This window comes from Fomitopsis serialis (assembly GCF_022376445.1).
Source record: "Fomitopsis serialis strain Sig1Antser10 chromosome Unknown B0H18scaffold_13, whole genome shotgun sequence".
In the NCBI taxonomy this organism is placed as follows: domain Eukaryota; kingdom Fungi; phylum Basidiomycota; class Agaricomycetes; order Polyporales; family Fomitopsidaceae; genus Fomitopsis; species Fomitopsis serialis.
In genome coordinates, this window is record NW_025954973.1 from 360,780 (window position 1) to 377,891 (window position 17,112).

General features: G+C 60.5%; 8 protein-coding genes across 8 annotated transcripts; 3 read left to right on the plus strand and 5 right to left on the minus strand.

Moving 5' to 3' along the window:
• Nucleotides 1-384: 384 nt before the first annotated feature.
• On the minus strand, nt 385-1,128 carry B0H18DRAFT_1116320 (uncharacterized protein; the record flags this gene model as incomplete). The annotated part of the gene is made up of 2 exons (XM_048033412.1): nt 385-997; nt 1,046-1,128. The coding sequence occupies 2 exons, from the start codon at nt 1,126-1,128 to the stop codon at nt 385-387; spliced, it is 696 nt and encodes a 231-aa protein (XP_047896758.1).
• Nucleotides 1,129-1,563: 435 nt separating this feature from the next.
• Nucleotides 1,564-2,563, minus strand: B0H18DRAFT_86798 (uncharacterized protein). Its single transcript, XM_048039905.1, has 3 exons — nt 1,998-2,563; nt 1,828-1,939; nt 1,564-1,773 (listed from the first exon to the last, which is right to left on the minus strand). The coding sequence occupies exons 1-3, from the start codon at nt 2,389-2,391 to the stop codon at nt 1,680-1,682; spliced, it is 600 nt and encodes a 199-aa protein (XP_047896759.1). The 5' UTR covers nt 2,392-2,563; the 3' UTR covers nt 1,564-1,679.
• Nucleotides 2,564-3,956: 1,393 nt separating this feature from the next.
• Nucleotides 3,957-4,810, plus strand: B0H18DRAFT_872199 (uncharacterized protein; the record flags this gene model as incomplete). The annotated part of the gene is made up of 2 exons (XM_048040209.1): nt 3,957-4,093; nt 4,153-4,810. Coding segments are annotated over 2 exons (795 nt in total), but the record flags the coding sequence as incomplete, so codon positions are not given.
• A 905-nt stretch (nt 4,811-5,715) lies between these two features.
• B0H18DRAFT_86828 (uncharacterized protein) lies at nt 5,716-7,014 on the plus strand. The gene is made up of 3 exons (XM_048039931.1): nt 5,716-5,975; nt 6,024-6,511; nt 6,567-7,014. The coding sequence occupies exons 1-3, from the start codon at nt 5,830-5,832 to the stop codon at nt 6,707-6,709; spliced, it is 777 nt and encodes a 258-aa protein (XP_047896761.1). The 5' UTR covers nt 5,716-5,829; the 3' UTR covers nt 6,710-7,014.
• Nucleotides 6,890-8,009, plus strand: B0H18DRAFT_1116322 (uncharacterized protein; the record flags this gene model as incomplete). Its single annotated transcript, XM_048033413.1, has 3 exons — nt 6,890-7,065; nt 7,116-7,431; nt 7,470-8,009. 3 exons carry the CDS (start codon nt 6,890-6,892, stop codon nt 8,007-8,009), a joined length of 1,032 nt encoding a protein of 343 aa, XP_047896762.1.
• A 669-nt stretch (nt 8,010-8,678) lies between these two features.
• B0H18DRAFT_1116323 (FAD dependent oxidoreductase) lies at nt 8,679-10,078 on the minus strand (the record flags this gene model as incomplete). Its single annotated transcript, XM_048033414.1, has 4 exons — nt 8,679-8,742; nt 8,774-8,865; nt 8,919-9,141; nt 9,204-10,078. 4 exons carry the CDS (start codon nt 10,076-10,078, stop codon nt 8,679-8,681), a joined length of 1,254 nt encoding a protein of 417 aa, XP_047896763.1.
• A 1,003-nt stretch (nt 10,079-11,081) lies between these two features.
• B0H18DRAFT_86898 (uncharacterized protein) lies at nt 11,082-12,072 on the minus strand. Its single transcript, XM_048039981.1, has one exon. It carries the CDS (start codon nt 11,868-11,870, stop codon nt 11,217-11,219), a length of 654 nt encoding a protein of 217 aa, XP_047896764.1. The 5' UTR covers nt 11,871-12,072; the 3' UTR covers nt 11,082-11,216.
• A 203-nt stretch (nt 12,073-12,275) lies between these two features.
• On the minus strand, nt 12,276-13,116 carry B0H18DRAFT_857213 (peptidase G1; the record flags this gene model as incomplete). The annotated part of the gene is made up of 3 exons (XM_048039669.1): nt 12,276-12,672; nt 12,729-12,910; nt 12,976-13,116. Coding segments are annotated over 3 exons (720 nt in total), but the record flags the coding sequence as incomplete, so codon positions are not given.
• Nucleotides 13,117-17,112: the final 3,996 nt, after the last annotated feature.

Below are 17,112 nucleotides of genomic sequence, written 5' to 3' on the forward strand. Positions count from 1 at the left end.
AGCAGAACTAACCCTTTTGAGGGTTTTTGTCCGCGGGTGCTGGTCAAGCCAGATTCTAGCGATAAGCAGTGAGCACAATTAACCGACATTTCCATCCTGCGTTCGCAGCGGCGCCAAGCGGCATAGCCTTCGACAGTGTTCAGTAGACAGCTCAGGTCCAGCAGGTTAGGGTAACGACACAACCGCGACGAGACACATGTGTGCTGAGTCTCAACAGCTATGAGCCTCAGGCTCCATGGTTGAGCTCCTCAACGAGCGAATAAATTCTCTACTTCTCTACGGTACTGACTATACACTGGCACCGCATAACAAGCACGTTCGTCAATAGACGGTATACACAACGTAGTCCCCGTCAACGACATGGCTATGGCGCTCGTCCTCGGTTCACACGCCGAAGTCGTGAGCGACCTTCACTCCCGCGTGGAACGCAGCGGGAGCATCGTGCTCCAAGCCCTCCCAGTTGACCTTGCGGCGGGCGAGCTCGAGGTCGAGGTCGTCCTCGCGCTTGACCTTGAAGTCGTGCCACACCTTCACGCCCGAATGGACGGCAGAGGGGACGTCGTGCTCCAGACCCTCCCAGTTAACCTTGCGGCGGGCGAGCTCGCGCTCGAGGTCGTCCTCGCGCTTGCCCTTGATGTCGTGGTAAATCCGCACACCCGTGTGGAAGGCACTCTTAGCATCGTGTCCCAAGGCATTCCAGTTGACCTTGCGGCGGGCGAGCTCGAGCTCGCGCTCATCCTCGCGCTTGCCCTTCACGTCGTGCCACACCTGCACGCCGGAGTGGAACGCAGCGGGGACGTCGTGCTCGAGGCCCTCCCAGTTCACGGCGCGGGCCATGAACTCCGACTCGGGCTCCATGTCCCCGCGCTCGGCGAGCGACTTGACGAGCCCGACGCCGTTGTGCCACACGCCGCCCCAGTTGACCGCGCCGCTCCCTTCGGGAGCTGCGTCGCCGCCGGCGCGCAGTCCGTTCCGGACATGCGTGTCGAAGGGCAGGCTGGATCTACGGTTAGGCGGGATCGAGGGATGAGGTGAGGGAACTCACTGAGGAAATGCGATGGGCACTGCCAGGGCCGGCGAGACAGTGGCGGCCGCGACGGCGAGGATAGCGAAAGCGGAGGTGCGCATGGTGTGAAGAGGGGAAAGGGAGTGGGTGAGAAAGGTATTAAGGGCGAGGTTCGTGGACGGTCGTCAAAGAAGTCGTGAAGCGTAGAGTAGCGGCGGAGAGAAGACAATAAAAAATCAGGCTGTAGCGTTGTCTAGTGGTCAGTGCGAGCCTGACATTGCGATTGGGTGGGGCCACGACTCACCGACCGGCGCCGATTCTTGGGCTGGAGCTTAGGCGAAAGAGTGAAGAGAGCCGAGGAGCTGGAGTACCTGCCTTCAGACGTGTGGCCTTTATACTGTGTCTCTCGCGTCCCCTCGCATGTATTTGGAAAAGCCAACATCGGCCTGCCCGGTGTTCAGGCCAGCGCTGACTCACTGTGAACATCCCATGCCATGATGCGGATCTGTCAGTGTTCAACGCCCTAGGGGGCGGCAAGATCAACAGGTTTGGGTACCAACCCAACATCTGACGTGGATGAGGAGATGAAGGGCTCTCCGTAACAAGGGCGTTGACACGCTGCTGGAATACCTCGCTTCCTACGTGAGCGTAGGAGAACGAGGAGCACCGCTGTTTACCCAAGGTCTCCCTTCCCAGTCGAATACCGGCTCGGGTTTCGTCGAGCAATCCGCAAAGATGCCGGGGTTGCATCCGCAGGAACGTTGCAGCTGCAACTTGTTCAACGCCGGGAACCATCGTTTACACACATGATCGAAACATACGATAGTCCACAAACGGCCCAGTGTCCAGTGTTTCGGCGAGAATATGCCGACCGTGTAGCGTCCCCGGCGCGATTCAGCGGCAGTAACCTACAAGACTGCTTCGGAACACAACCTGCGGCGTGAAGAGAGCTAAGTGAGAGCGAGCGCTGTTATACAAAGAGAACGCGCACGTCGAAATGTTACTAGGCACAAGCGGTCTCGCGCGGCCCGCCCAGTACTCTCCATACAATCCCGGCGTCCGTGCAGCTGGTATCCATCACCCATCTTGGCAGGACGCTGTACGGGACCGCATAGAGTCCCTGACGCGCGCTCGGTACGTCGGCATGCACAGTGGTCCCAATCTTGAGTTCGTGTCTCAAGGATATTTCGGGTGGCACGCGCCGTTCGGAGGGACGTATCGATACGATCTGAACGAGCTCTCCCCGGGTGTGCGTCTGCTTGAGGCTGCGAAGGCGCCGAACCGCTCGTTGGCTGTGGCCCGATGTCAGTGGTCGAGTGCGGCGAGATGGATGCTTCCTGTCCAACGGAACGTGGTTTTGATGATGAGAGCGCTTGAAATTGCATAGCCTTGGGAAACGCGTCGTAGATGGACAGTTGAGTGGGAGGTTGCTGAGGATGAGGAATCGAGCAAGGACGCAGAACCCGATGGGATATCAGTAGCCGTTGTAGAGGCCGCCGGTACCTGTGGCATCATGGTGAAGCTGTGTAGTTGCTTGAGCATCGAGAAGTGGCACAAGTAAAGTGAAGGCGCTCCTGTGGAATGAGCATCCGAGTGTGCGGAAGCGATATATGCGCATCTAGAGCCTGAGTCCAGCGCCGAACAAAGCAAGAGCCCGAGTGGCTTCCTCGTGCTTCCCCCCTACACGCCAGTTCCTCATGCCCTACATCCAGAGTCAATGCGAAGACCGCTATGCGGGACTAGCTTCAGCATTCACAGTTGAAGGTGAAGTTGGCCCATGTGCATGAAGTCGCGAGTGGGGACGTCTCCGTGCCGTTGGCTGCAAGTTCAAATGGGCGTCTGGATTTAGGCCGGCGGCGGCGCCACAACACAGCAAGAAGCATGCCGCCACTGAGCGGTGCGGTATACGAGGTGCGGTCTAGATGACACAGTTCGAGTATGAGGTCTGACGAAGGTGCCATGCCATGCAAGGCTCGTTATCGCGCTCTGAGTGGGGTGTTCAGCCTGTCCCGGCGGCCCAGCGTGAGTGCAAACTTGACTATCCAGCGCCCGACTCTCGGAGAACGCAAGCCCGTTCCATGGGTACGCAATAGACCTCCGACAGGGCAGCATGCCGCACTGGTGTGTGTTGTCTGCTGCAGAGGGAGTTGTGGCGACTATCTGGCTGGGAAACATCGATAACGCTTGGTTTCCAGGGTCGCAACGGCGCCAAGACTCAGCTGCCGGCCAGGCCGCCGCTTCGTGGCAACGTGACCTATTGTGCATAGGCGGATTGGTGGGTGGACCCACGCAGGTCGACGCCTCATTGAGCAGGTTGCCTTTCCAGGAAGGAGATTTGCCTTGCAAAGGCAGGTACGCCCACACACACAAACAGACGCCCACCAATCCCCACTCATCCGTTTTCGTCAGAAAACCAATCAAGTGTCCCACGCATCGCGACCTCGGACTGCTGCTCTGCGTATATAAACCCCAGGGCCCGGGGCACTTCTCCCCCCATCACCGGAACGCAGTTGAACTTTCCCCCCATCTTCTCCCCGCGCCCCGAACCAACTTTCCGCTCGCCGAACATGTCGACCTTGCCTCACTTCTTGGCTGGCGTCTCTGACCTCGAGGGTACCATGCCCTCTTCCACCTCCACTCCCACTCCCACTCCGGACTCCAAGAGTTCGAGGAAGTCTATCCTCCCTGGCGTTCTCAAGTCCGTCGCCTCGCGCCGCCGCGCTGGCGCCAACGAGCTCCCGACTTCGCGCTACTCCGAGGCTCAGCAGCAGCGCCTGCAGAAGGCCAAACGCGTCCATCGTCCTCTCCCTGGCCAGCGTTCCGCGCGCAATGCTGCCGTCACCGCTGCAGCCTTCAAGGCCGAGTTCCGCCTCCCGAAGCCCGAGAAGGCTCCTGTCGTCGACGTCGAGATGAAGGACGTCGCGCCGGAGCAGGAGCCGAGGCAAAGATCTCCATCGCCATCCCGAGGCGGCTCGCCCGCCCCAAGTACAAGCGCGTGCCGATCGAGAAGGCGCTCTTCATGAACGAGGACTTGAAGGACGTCCCGATCGAGTACATCCAGGATGAGTTGGCGCGTAACGGGGACAAGTGCGTACACCACTCTCTCTGGTCTTTGGCTTAGTTGCTTACATGTGCCTTCTCTTCAGGTTGCTCAGCGTTCTCGAGCACGTCGAGGTTACCCCTCCCCTCCCCACTTCCATCCCCGAGGAGATCACCGTCGACGTCAGCGACGCCTCCGCCGACCTCCCCACCCACATGCTCGCCGTCTACAAGAAGGACCTCCCCGAGGGCCAGCGCAACATTATCACCATGCTCGCCGCGCACCAGTGCATCTGGGACACCAACTGCGCCCACCTTCCGTCCCTCCCGCCCTCCACGCCCACTGTTTCCGCGATTCCGACGCCGGAGGCGCCCGCCCGTATCACCGTCCCCGTCGTCCCGCTTGGCCTCCCGAGCCCGGAGCACTTCCGCGAGCTCATGTGCTACATGTACACCAAGCGCGCCGACGAGCTTCTCTCCGAGCTCCTCCCTGCACCACCACCGAGCGCAACGCAGGGCCAGGACGCGATGGACCGCTACGCGCGCAGCCTCGCCCGCGAATATGAGCGCGCCGACCTTCTCAAGCGCATGTCGCGCGTGCAGGGTGTCTGGCGCAACGCCTGCGCGTTGGGCGTGTTCGACGACGGGCTGTGGGGCATGCTCGACCTCGCCTGGGACGTGTACGGCAAGGCCGTCATGACCGACGTTCCCGACAAAGCGACGCCTGTCTGGGAGCCTTCGCTGCAGTCGGTCTCGTTCCGGTGAACGTTCCTCGTCCATCTCATTCTGTTCGCCGTCGCCGTCGCGCCGCTTTCTCGTCCATCCTCATCATCGTCACCGTCGCATCTTTTCCGTTCTTGGGTATCACTCATTCGCATGACTTGAACATATGCCTGTAGCATCTAGCATTGTATGTCACATCATCACTCCCTCCTCTCTGTCTCTATGCTCTGCGTACCATACTGTATGCCTTTATATCTACCTTATTCCTTTCAATAGAATTCTCCGTTATGGAACATCATATCCGTGGAGGCCTAGAGTGATCTCACAAGTTCGAGGCTTCACCCGGTTTCTTCGCCTAGATGAGAACAAGGCACGTGACATTAACCAACATCGTGTCTTCCTGGTCAGCAACGGTACGTGTCTGCCACACGGGTAGGGCACCTTCCGAATCAGTCAACTACATCGCCTTCACATTCACAATATGACGACGATGCGACCATATGTAGTAGTTCATAATATGCCTCGGTACTACGACAGGAACGACGATGTAGCTAAGACGAACTCCCGCCATGAATCCGAGTTTCTTCTCTTCCGCCCGCTTGCATCCACCCGACGCAAGCCTCTCGGCAGCCTTGACCCACGCGTGTGCAGTGGCCAAGCTCAAAGGCGCATCCAGCGATCCCCTTTGGGACGCTCCCGAGCTGATACAAGCATAGACGGATCAGGCCGAATCCGCGCGTCCTATGTCCATGCATCTGATCGCGCGGGCGCGCAGGCTGCGGGTTCTTCTCGGCGGCGCGCAGCTATTCCGGGCTACAGCAGAACGGAGTAGTGCCCAGGACGACACGAGCTTGATCGCCGGTCCGAGCTCGAGTCCGCCAGCGCCAAGAGGGAGTCGCTGAGAGTGAAGATGGAGAGGAGACTAGGTTTGGGGAAGAGGTCGACTTGGCAGATCGGTGACGACCGTGTTGCGCTGCGACGCGTGCGCCCGGACACCCCGGACGAGCACAGGGTGGTGTGGGAAGGATCGCCAGACGGCATGATGTGACCAGGATGCGAAGATGGAGATGCGCGAGACACGAATCTCGGAGGCAGAGCCAGAGTCGCGCCCACGGAGGAGCGGTGGCGACAGAGTTCGGCCTTGGTCTTCCTCCACTCGGCGCGGGCAACCTCCGCATGTGCAGAAAGAGACGGCAGCATCTTCCGGGTGAGCAGTCTGGCTGACAGCATCATGATATACGGATTGAGTTTGGAGTTTGCGCCGCAAGCAAGGCGAGGAAGCAGAACTCGTGTTTGCGCAGGGACCACTTCCTGGACCACACGCACGTATAGCTGTTGTTCGCATCGACATCCGTGCATGCACACTGCGTTGGAGCCGAAAGTCTGGTAGGTTCGACACAAAAGTCTGGAGCCATACGGGTGGCAAGCGGCTGGCCTATAGTCGTGGAGAGTCCGCGCCTGCGACAGAGGATCGTGGAGCTGCAACTGACACCTGGACCCTAGCAACGCGCTGCGAAGATATTCTGCAGACATGGGATGGCAAGACGCACCTCCCCCCTTCACCCGCAGCGACCCACCATTGCTTCCCCGCCCCACCTCAGCCCGTCCAAGGCCCACACCGGCAGGAGACAGTCGAGTTGCAGCCCGGGTTGACAAACAATGCAGCGAAGGCGAACAAAGGCGGGACGCTGCCACAATCAATCACTCAGGGCGCAGAACGAGAGAAGGCTGGATTAGGCGCCGGTGAGTGACCGCGGTTGGAGGACGATCAGCCTCGAGGCTGATCATGGCCGCTCAGTTTGGCCAATGGGCTCCGGCAGATGCAGTGCGACCCTCACGCTGGCATCTTGCTGGCATCCCTTCCTGCCCCCGCTCGCCGCCCTTTCCTCCGTTCGCCCACCGTGGCGCAGCGCACAGGGGCTCCTTATTATGTCCTGCTGAGTTTCCCTGGCCACAGCCATCCCCACCGCTGGGCCCCCACCGCTGGCTTGCTTCCGTCGAGGCCACGCGCTCCAAACGTTCCGGGCAGACACGGAGAGTTGGTGTCGATCCGGCTAGTCGTTCCAGAAGGGCATCGGGGCAAGGGAGGAAGGTCAGTGCTCCTTGCATACGTGCAGGCTCATGTACGACCCTCCGAGCCCGCACGCACGCGCCGCTCGCGCCCTCAGGCCGCCGTCGTGGTACGCAGCACCATCCGCACACGGCCACACGCCCGACGCGCCCGACGACGACGCGAGCGAGACTGCCCCGCTCACCTACCTAACGAGGCTGGCCCAGCCCTTTGATGACCCATACGAGTGCGTCGTCTTCTCTGCTGTCAGGTCGGCTTTTGACGGGGCTATACCAGGGAACTATGTCGCTCCTTCAACGTCTACAAGACCTCCGTCACACTCCTTCCAGATGGCGCCGTCCCGCCCACCGTATGCATGCCCGTCCGCCGCGACGCGCACATGCCCACCCACGGGCTAATTGTCCTCCCGTCCCACGCCGCTCCTGCCCCGTCTGCTTCCTCTTCTACTCCCTCGCCGGCCGGCCACTCTTTCCCCGACTCGCCTCGCCCTCTCGCTCTCCCCATCAACGCCGACCTCTTTGCGCAACGCTTCACGTACGACCTCTCACGTCTATCTGCTGATGACGCGTACGCAATGGGCTCGACGCTCCCCGTACCTTTCTACGCCGAACGGGCGTGCAATGCGTAGAGCTGCCGACGATCCCTCTGTCCCTCCCCCACCCGCTCTCCGTCTCTCTCCTCCTCTTCTTCGGACTCGGGCTGTCTCTGCCCCTGGCTTCGCTGCCGCCCTCGCCATCAACTTCTAGCTCGCCGGAGTGTGCCTCGCGGCGAAGAAGCGGCCCGTCCCCGCTCGACACGCACACCGGCCTTCTCGCCAGCTTCCTCCTCCCGGACCACGTCATCACCGAGTTCCCCTCGGGCCCCGCAATGGCCTCCGCGCTCCTGCGCGGCTCGCGCGCCGTCATCCGCACCGCCGCACACTCCGACTCGGGGTCCAGCGCAGGCTCGGGCTCGGACGGGGACTCGGACGGGGACGAGCCGCAGCCTGACGAGGCGATGGACGCGCAGCTGCGGGAGCGCACGGCGTTCGTGGGCGGGCTCTGGGCGAACGTGCTCGCGCTCGGCCCGCGCGACGGGCGGATCGTCGACATGGTCCGCTGCGCGTGGAACGTGTGCCGGGAGGCGCGCCGCCTGCGCGAGCTGGAGCAGCGCGGGCGGCGGCGGCGCTAGCGCCTGCGTTACACGCGTCCACCGTGTGGGACGACGTGGACCCCGAGATGCACGACACGACGAGACGAGCAAACGAGCAGACGCGCGGAAGGCCTCCTGGGCACTCGCGAAGAGGAGCCTCGCTCCTCTGCCCCCCCCCCTTCCCCAGACTGTCCTTCCCCCTCCCCTGCGAGCCAAAAGCACCGACGGGTGCGCAGACCCCGCCACGCTCCTTCCACCCCACCCTTACATGCACTCACTCCCCCGGACTGGACTGAGCTAAGTTAGTGTCGCGCCGCTGAATGTATAGATAATCTATCGCTCTCGCCGGACTCGGACCCGGACCCTGGTTCCAAGTACTAGTCGTAGGATACGCCTGTATCTAATGTAGCATCAAGAGCCGTACGTATACCCGTAGCCTCGCATACCCGTTTCGCTATTAGTCGCTTACGCTAGCAATCCATACCCGTATTCGAACGCTGCGTCTGCGCTTGCGACCGGGTGTTCGTCGGTCGTCTGTGGCGGAGGTGCGGGGTGAGTGCTGATTCGTCTCGGCCTTGCCACTGCTCATGAGGCACGCTTACAGGGAATGGACGGCGCGCTCTGCACCCTGGATGCTGTTCGTTCAGCTTGAGTAAGCCTGCAGTCGTCTATCAACAATCAGCTGCAGGCATCATAGTCTGTTGCATTCTACAAGTGGGGTATCACTTCTATGCCCGTCTGGATCCTCTGCACTGTGTGGCCCCATATATCCCTGGCTAGCTATCAGCTCACAAGAAACTGACGGCTCTAGTCTTTTGAGGTTTGCACAGCTGATCTTGCCCTCCATGATCAGCTCGGAGATGGCTTTTGCAGTTCCCGGTGCGTTGCAGATACCCTGACGAACTACCGTCAGCACACCAGCGTGGGCCCAACCAGAAGAGCACGCACCCAGCAAGTGTGGCCGGTGGCAATCACCAGCCCCTTCGCGATGTTCGTCGCCTCACCTACGATCGGGCCCCCTCCCGCGCTCACGACCGGCAGGAAGCACGCCTGCCGCTTGTCCACCGTCCCCGCCCGGAGCTCCGGCGATATGCTCGCGACGTGCGCGCGGATGCTCTCGCACGCCGCCGGGTCGACCGCGACGTCGTCGACCGTCTCCGGCACGGCGCTGCTGTCGCCCGGCCCGCACGCGTACACCTCGTTGTCCGGGCGCGCGTAGATCTCGGGACTTACGGTCTGTGGGCCTTTGCGGCCGGCGGCGGGGAGGAGGATCTCGGTGAAGAGGACGTAGGGCGAGATGGTGACGCCGGGCTGGGGTGGATCGTGACGCTGTGCGCGCGCGTGCCGGAGATGGGGAGCGCGGGGAGGATGCGCGGGGACCACGCGCCGGCGGCGAGGATGACGTGCGTCGCGGGGAGGGTGTGTGTTGAGGAGGAGGAGCCGTCCGTTGTGGGAGCGGAGTAGGTCACGCCAGAGACTCGTCCTTCAGCCTTGTCGATGTCGATCGAGGTGACCTTCCCCTGGACGAACTCGCACCCCTTCTCTTTCGCGAGGTCAAGCATGCTCGTCGTGAACAGGTACGGATGCACCTGCGCCGTGGCCCCCGCCGGCGCCATGGGCGAGTACCCGTCCGTCAGGTCCGCGCGCACCCAGTCGAGGTCGTCCGGCAGGCCCGCCTCCTTCCGCTTCCGCGCGCCCCAGCCGCCGTCGCCGTCCAGCCCGTTCGTCTTCTCCAGGCTCCGCCAGTCCCCGCCCCTGCCGACGCCCGTGCCCGTGCCCTCGTCCGGCGCGAGCTCGCCGCGGCCCTCCCAGCTCCCGCACCCGACGAACCGCCAGCCCCAGCGCCGCGTGCCGTCGTGCTCGCGCGCGAGCCGGACGTGCTCCGCGAAGGAGACGTTCACGAGTTCCTTGGGGTACGCCCACTTCGCGACGAGCCCGCCCGCCTTGCCCGAGGCGCCCTGGGCGACGCCCCGTGCGGATGCCTCGATGAGGGTGACCTTGGTTTTGGAGGCGGCGAAGGCGGGGTGGGCGCAGAGGTAGTAGGCGGTGGTGCAGCCGACGATGCCTCCGCCGACGATGACTATCTGGCGCTGCAGATCGCTGGCCATGACTCGGATCTGGAGACTGATGTTGGGCTCAGCGATGTTACTTGGTAGCAGGGGACTCACGACTCTCGGCAGGTATGGCAGGCCAGTGATAGCAAGGAGCAAACTGCGGTGGGTGTTGGTAATGGCCACATTGGGAGCGTCGCCGTTCTCACATCCTTCTCACAGGCGATCCTTGCATATGACGTAGAGACAGCGGCCCGGGGCTCGCGGGCCGACGTTGCCGCCACAGCGTAAGTAGGTCCGCGGCCAGGTCGTGAGTGGGCGTGCCATGTCTCTATCCATATCGCCTGTACTGACAATGCGTGGCGTCAGGACACATCGTATGTAGTTGCACATGGCTTACATTGCTGGTATCAATGGGTTCTGGTCGAACTTTGTTGGAGCGCCACCAGGTCGAATGGTGAGTCGATATCTCTATCATTATCCAAGGCAGACTAAATGACTCGACCCACGTAGTACTTATTGGGGCAGCATGCATATTCCACTCCCTGGGACAGGTCAAGGCTTCTACGCGCATCCCTACGGGCTGAGTACGGACTACGAATCTCAATCAGAACTGCGATGAGGAGTCATCATGACATAGGCAGACCCTGAACACAACCCTGTTGAGTGAGGGAGGGCGGTCGTGTATGAGACACTGTCGGTCTCGTATCCAACCCAGGCGGTGGTACATTGGAAACTTGTGCAATCGACATACAGCACGCCGCTCATCACGCGCTCCGTGACGGTGGAGGAGCGCAGATTCCGATCTGATGGCAGCCACATAGCCGTGACCCGTCCAAACAACGCCGGACGTCGACAGCACCTTGACAGAACCCGTCATGGCGAATTCGAAACTCAACCCATCTTCTGCGCCCCCCCGTGCTAGTGCTTCCTCGTTATCGCGCGCTGCTGGGTACAGCGCAGGGTTCATGGTCAGGACGAGGCTGTTGCGCGTACGCGCTCCCGCATTCCGAAATGAACGTTCGGTGTGTTCATCTGGCGATATGTGGAGCTGATCAGTCTCCGTGACGAACAGGTAGTTACAATGTTGTCGTTGGACATACAGAACTCGCATTCCACTCATCTCAGTGGTATGTGCGTGTTCTTGCCTGATTGAGGTTCCTTACGTTTCAGTCGAGTCATTCACTGCTTCTCATCAATGAACTCGAACACACATGCATCTGCTATTAGTATCAACAACGGCGTCCTGGGTATTGCTTCGGCTTGACATCTGCCACACCCACTGGTATGTACTTGGTATCCTGGATTTCTCGTTTACGTTGTGGACATCTCGTCTGACAGCACAAACGTCAGATCTGTCCTGCAAGACCAAGTGCTCGCGCTCCGCGGCACCCACAACATCGTGATACATCTTCACACCGATGCTCGAGCTGCTTGGCCGCTTGTCAATGTGAGCCAACAAGCGATGTGCTTGTTCGGTGGGGGGATGTATCGTGTATGCGCCCAGGTACGTCTTATGCGGTAGACTATTACCTAGTGCATGCGGGCGCGCACGTCCTTGGAACGATCCACAGGATGGTTGAAGTGGTCTATGCAGGCCCCAGGGCGCACCCTTCATCCCGTACTGCAGAACAAAGTTATCACGTCTGCACCACAGGGTACTTAGAGTTACCTGATGCCGTACGGGTGGAAGCTCGGCTTGTTCATCAAGGACACGGTGTATGGATCCGAGCGATGATGAGCACCCCACGTCGGTTACAGTTTCGGGACGCAAATGCGTCGTCCTCTCGTCTGAGGTGCTGTAAGTAGCCCCGCATATATCAACGCATTGGCTGTTGACCGTCAACATCAAGCATCTCCTACTTGGCAGATCCCCCGGGCTGGACTCAGAAACTTGCCTCGCGCAGATATACTTGTGTTAGTACTGAATGGTTTAGCAGAGAGGTCTCCGAGACGAGAGGTAAGTAATGCATGCAGTCTCGTGACTGAGGTCTTTGACGGCGTTTCCTTTGACAGTGAGTCGTCAGCATATGAATCGACGTCACGTATACACCCAGTTGCGATCCGCCGAGATCGAATCTATTACGCCACAGAGCAACTGCTCAAATCATCCTGTCAAGTGTACATAAATTCTTGATTCTCATCGTCTTCACTAAATGCGTCAAAACAGCCTCCGTCAAAAACGGGGGAAGAAGTCCATCATCCATCCGAACCTTTCTGACACCTATCCATCCCCATCCCAAGCCAACCCCCTCTAGACGTACTTGACGGTGACCGAGTCCGAGGAAGTCGACGCGGAGGTGAGGACGTCGTTGTTCTGCTCGATATCGATCAGGGTCGCGCCGCTGGGGCCGACGGCGCCGGAGGTCGTCTCCGCGGACGCGCCGGTGAAGGTAACCGTGCCGAAGTCGGCGAGGGGCACGAGCGAGCCGCCCTCCTCGTAGTCCTCGACGATCCACTCCGCGTTCTCCTCGCAGAGCGCGGACGACGACGTGATGTCCTGCGTGACCGTCTGGCCCGTGCTCGTGTTCTCGATCACCGCCGTGCCCGACGTCGTCGACGACGCGGTCACCGTCAGCTTCACGGTGTCGCCCGCGCTGAAGCTGATCCCCGAGAAGTCGTACGCGTAGTCCGGGTACCACTCGTACCAGCTGGCGGGCGCGCGGGTCAGCTGCGCACTTATGCAGGACGTGGGACAACGGGGCACGCACCATCGTACGAGACGTCGCCGCCGTCGATGGTGAAGTCGACGCCGGTCTGGAGGATAGCGGTGCTGCAGGTGTCGCCGTCGATGCCGACCCAGGCGGAGGCAGAGTAGGAGCCACGGCCACCCGAGGGCGCGCTCGGGGTGGGCACGGTGAACGTGCCCGTCACGGACGTGAAAGAGCCCTGCACCCGCACGCAGCACCGTCAGAACCACCGGCCGCTGCCCGCGCTCGCAGGCGTGTGCTCACCGAGGGGTACGAGTCGTACACGGCGCCGGCCCAGTTCGAGGAGTACTCCACGTGGGAGGCGTTGGAGCTGGCCGCGTGCTCGGACTCGGAGAGCTGCAGCGGGTGGCTCTGGCGGACGCCCGAGCGGCGGCGCGCGAGGCGGCCGGCGATGCCCGACGGGCGGGCGAGCGCGGAGGTGGCGAGGAGCACGGACGCGAGGAGCGCGGCGGAGAACATCATCGGAGCGAGTGCACTGGGGCGCAGAGGCTGTCGGGTCGAGGGGCTGTCGAGACCGAAGGACCTGCTGTCCCCCGCCGCCCCGCTGCGCCATTTATACGTTGTGTGCTCTGGGAGTGCTCAGGGCAGATCCCCGCCCCGCACCCTGAACAGAGATGGGCGAGGGCTGTGCGGCAGTCACGTTCGGCGATGCGGGTGTTGACCGTGTGGTGACGGGCAGATGGATTCCACGGCGCCGTCCGACGTGTGGTGGAGGGCTCTTCGGCGAGAAGTCGCTGGCATTCAGATAGGCCTTATCGGCATGAGAATGTTCTGATAAAGCCACTGCGAGCTGCAACAGAGGCCGGCACGAGCTCTGGAATCGAGAGGAGCAATGGAACCGCCTCCGTTCCTGGGGATCAAGAGGTCAGAGGGACGCACCGGAGAGGTGTGTTCCATATCCGGACGCTTCGCGTGGGCAAACACCGAAGAATGGGTGTTCGCAGCCATGCGACTGCACGCTTCTGCGGGTATAAGGAATGGTATTGCGCCGCCTCAGTGGAAATGCAGACCGAGGAGGGGCGTCCTTGGACACTGCGGCGATGGCGGGCTGATGTGCGCTGTCGTTTGTGGACCGGTGGCCCGGACTTGTGCCACAGAGAAACCGTGCAGTAACGGGCCGTCGAAGAAGCCTGCAGTATGGCGTATGTAAGCCTTGGCAGAGTTGCGGCGGAAGCCCGGACGCTATGACGGCATACTATGTAGACCGTATCCTCGTTTGGTCAGTATCGACGGCATGTCGATGAGCCCGGCATGCACGAAGGCGCCGTCGGAACATGACCGCGGAAGGTCATCACATCCTGCCATCCAGAGCAAGTAGACCATGCGCATTCAGAGGGATAGTGCTCGCCGAGGGAGGAAATGGCTGTGAGATCGCGCAGATGCTCCATGGACGTGAGAGCACCTATGATCTGAGTGCCCGGCCGATGAATATCTTGCCATCAGGAGAAGAAGGAGCACCTGCGCGGCCCAGCCGGGTCTATGAATAGAAACGCAACGCAATGACAATGGCATGGTGCATGATCCCGCCTGCGAGTTGCGACATAAGCACAATCCTGTCAGCCAGAGCAGCGCATGTACGCCTCCCTCACGCGACACGGCTGCTGTCTGGACCCGTCCCGCAGGCGGCCAAAATAGTCGAGTGAGGCGATCCCGGAGGGGGTTGTGCCACAAAGTACGAGCAGACGTACCCATCGACACGTGTCACCCCATTGTTCCATTGATTCGTGGCTTGACAGAAGCATGTACGACATCCCGCAGCTAGCACAGCGTGTCGCGTGCACGCCAGTTATATCTGGAGGACAGGAGCGCGTATTCGGCAGGTAGAGGTGGCTGCCGAGTGGACATTGAACAAGAGATGGAGCGATGGTCGACCAAGACAGCACACGATGGACATAGCCCTCGCAGATGGTTACCATCTTGCGCCAAAGTGAAGTCTGATTCATTCGAGCTCATCGCCGCCGGCATTCCGAGTCCGTGCTTTGCAGAATGCAGCGCCATGCCGACATATGCGGTACATTCTCCTATGACGATCGTCGGGGACAATCAGTTGTCACATTGGAATAGGCATGCACTTCCCTCGCTACTCTTAGCTTATCGTCCTGAGAATGACGGTGGCAGTCGCCTGACCGTGAAAGGTGGCGTCCACAGAGTGAGTAGGCCCGACGCACGTTGACTCGAGGCAGTGGTCGTGGAAGAACGTAGCTTACATAAGCTACTGTCTCGATCATAATCGGGGCTCAAAACTTAGAGCCGCGTTCAGCGGCAACTTCCGATCAATCTGTGGCCGCAGCGGCAGTCGTCCTATGTAGTCGTTCCTCCGAGTCTGTCTGTGGGCCACAGCCAACTTGTAACGCGTGCTCGCGTCATCATCCCTGTATCGCTGGCTGACATCCGAGTACGAATGAACCTGCGTAGAGAGACCCTGCATCCCTGGGCGATGGTGAGAAGTTCTTTGACTCGGACTCATCCGCGGCGTCACTGGCCACTCCGTACCACACCGCGCAAGTCAAGGGACACATGCTCGACAGCAGCCACTCGAATCTTCTTTCATCCCACCCGCGCTCGAGGCCTCGACGGCTCTGCATACTCGACTCGGCGGTTCTACATACCCCCGGGGGTGTACGTTAGACACGCCGTCTAAGCCCACCCTTCCCTAGCACTGCCGATGCTCCATGTGCTTCAGGGTGCATAGTGGCTACGTAGCCCACTGTGCCACAGTCAGCGTCGTGTGCTGCCCGTTATGCTCTCGTGACGTGCCGCGTTCCTTCTCAGGGTGGCAAGATTCGGAACCGATGCTGTAGTCGGTCGCATGGTTCACGACTGTTCGCGAAGCATCGGAGCCTCCCCACGCAACGGAAATCCTTGCCACGGACCCACGGTGGCCTGGATACCCGCGGTGCGATGTCGAGTTCTGCGAGATATCCGGGGGGGCATCGTTCGGGGCTGGCTCGTGTGCGTGCGCAGATCGCAATCTACCTTTCGTTCGAATCCTTTTGTTGTCCGCGAGGGCCGAGCCTTACGTAGTCAAAGCTCTCTAACACTATGAGTTGGTACGAGCGCGATCAGGCTGAGCATGCGCTCGTCGCCGGAGCGAGAGCGTGGGTTGCGACTATACTTTGTTTCTCACTTCCACTGCACAACAGGATAACCGAATACACGTCTCGATATCAAGCTGAGCGCACAGCTTCGACACGCACTGCAAAGGTATCACGGTTCACTCGGGCAGAAAAGGCTTCGGAAGTGAAAGAATTCCTCATGGTTTTCGCTCGACGTAGATGTACCTCTGGAAGATGTCGAAGGATGTCTTTCCGGCGGACAAAGACATCGAAACCTTTCCTAGGCCCAGAATGATGTCCTATGGTTCAATCTCCCTGCCCACCCGCGAAGGTATGGAAGAGGCTCTCACTTCATCGCAACTCTTGTACGCGGAGGAAATTATGCCCTCTTTGCAGTGACGATGAGGTCGTCGGACTAGCGTGTCACAGGTACCGGCGCCGGCCTCGACCTGAGGGTCACCGCTTCATCAAGATCCACGTCCTTACCCGCTTCCTCAACGGCCTTTCACTTCGGTTGTTACTCTCTTGGGCAGTACAATGTCGGGCGCCCCATCACAGGAACCTTCCGATGGACATGAAGCGTACCAGTTGCCCCGGCGCTCGATCACTGTCAGCGAAACATGGGGACGGTGCCTTCGCAGCCTCAGCCGGGCCAAAGGGAGGTCGTCAACTTCAGAGAGCTCATTCATATTGCATCGGTGCGTCCCTCTGCCATGGACGCGCGCCCGGGCCACTTTCAGGTTCAGGCTAGATCGTCCCGAGACGTGGGTGTACTTGGCATTGGATTAGGAACATCCCTGTGCCCACCGCGTACTGAGGGACGCGTGCCAACTCAGCGGACTCTGCGCGTGATTGTACACCGCCATGACTTTTTCCTGACGATGGGGAGCCAGGAACCAAGAGAGACGATGTGGGCGTTGCCAATGCCGGGTGAGTACTTGCTGGGCAGGCCACACGAGAGCGCCCACGCTGATCGCTCAACCAGTGTACTTAGATGACTTTCTGACGTCATTCATCCGCAGAGACACCCACGCCACAAAGCATATGCCGAAGCGGTGTCGTCCTTTGCATGTAGCTGGCACGACTTCTGGATCGCGCAAGGATGCAGCGCCAACGGCCTGTTTTCGCCGAATGCTCAAAACCGGCAAGGCAGTCTGTGAACAACTGAAGGCTTCGATCTTCGGTACTAACTAACACTGGACAACTTGTAGATGTCGATGTGCCTGCTAGCGCGTTGCCTGGCGCATTCTCGCTGGTTGTTCGACGAGCTGCAACTTCAAAACCTACATCGAACTCTGGGGGATTCATATGGACGGTGTTTTCT

Coding starts and splice junctions, on each gene's coding strand:
- B0H18DRAFT_86798 (XM_048039905.1), bottom strand. CDS start 2,391: ATGCAATTTCAAGCGCTCTCATCATCAAAACCACGTTCCGTTGGACAG. Junction 1,940..1,997: donor GTGCCTAGTAACATTTCGAC/GTGCGCGTTCTC, acceptor TTCACGCCGCAG/GTTGTGTTCCGAAGCAGTCT. Junction 1,774..1,827: donor TGGGCCGTTTGTGGACTATC/GTATGTTTCGAT, acceptor AACAAGTTGCAG/CTGCAACGTTCCTGCGGATG.
- B0H18DRAFT_86828 (XM_048039931.1), top strand. CDS start 5,830: ATGGAGATGCGCGAGACACGAATCTCGGAGGCAGAGCCAGAGTCGCGC. Junction 5,976..6,023: donor GAGACGGCAGCATCTTCCGG/GTGAGCAGTCTG, acceptor TTGAGTTTGGAG/TTTGCGCCGCAAGCAAGGCG. Junction 6,512..6,566: donor GAAGGCTGGATTAGGCGCCG/GTGAGTGACCGC, acceptor ATGGCCGCTCAG/TTTGGCCAATGGGCTCCGGC.
- B0H18DRAFT_86898 (XM_048039981.1), bottom strand. CDS start 11,870: ATGTTGACGGTCAACAGCCAATGCGTTGATATATGCGGGGCTACTTAC.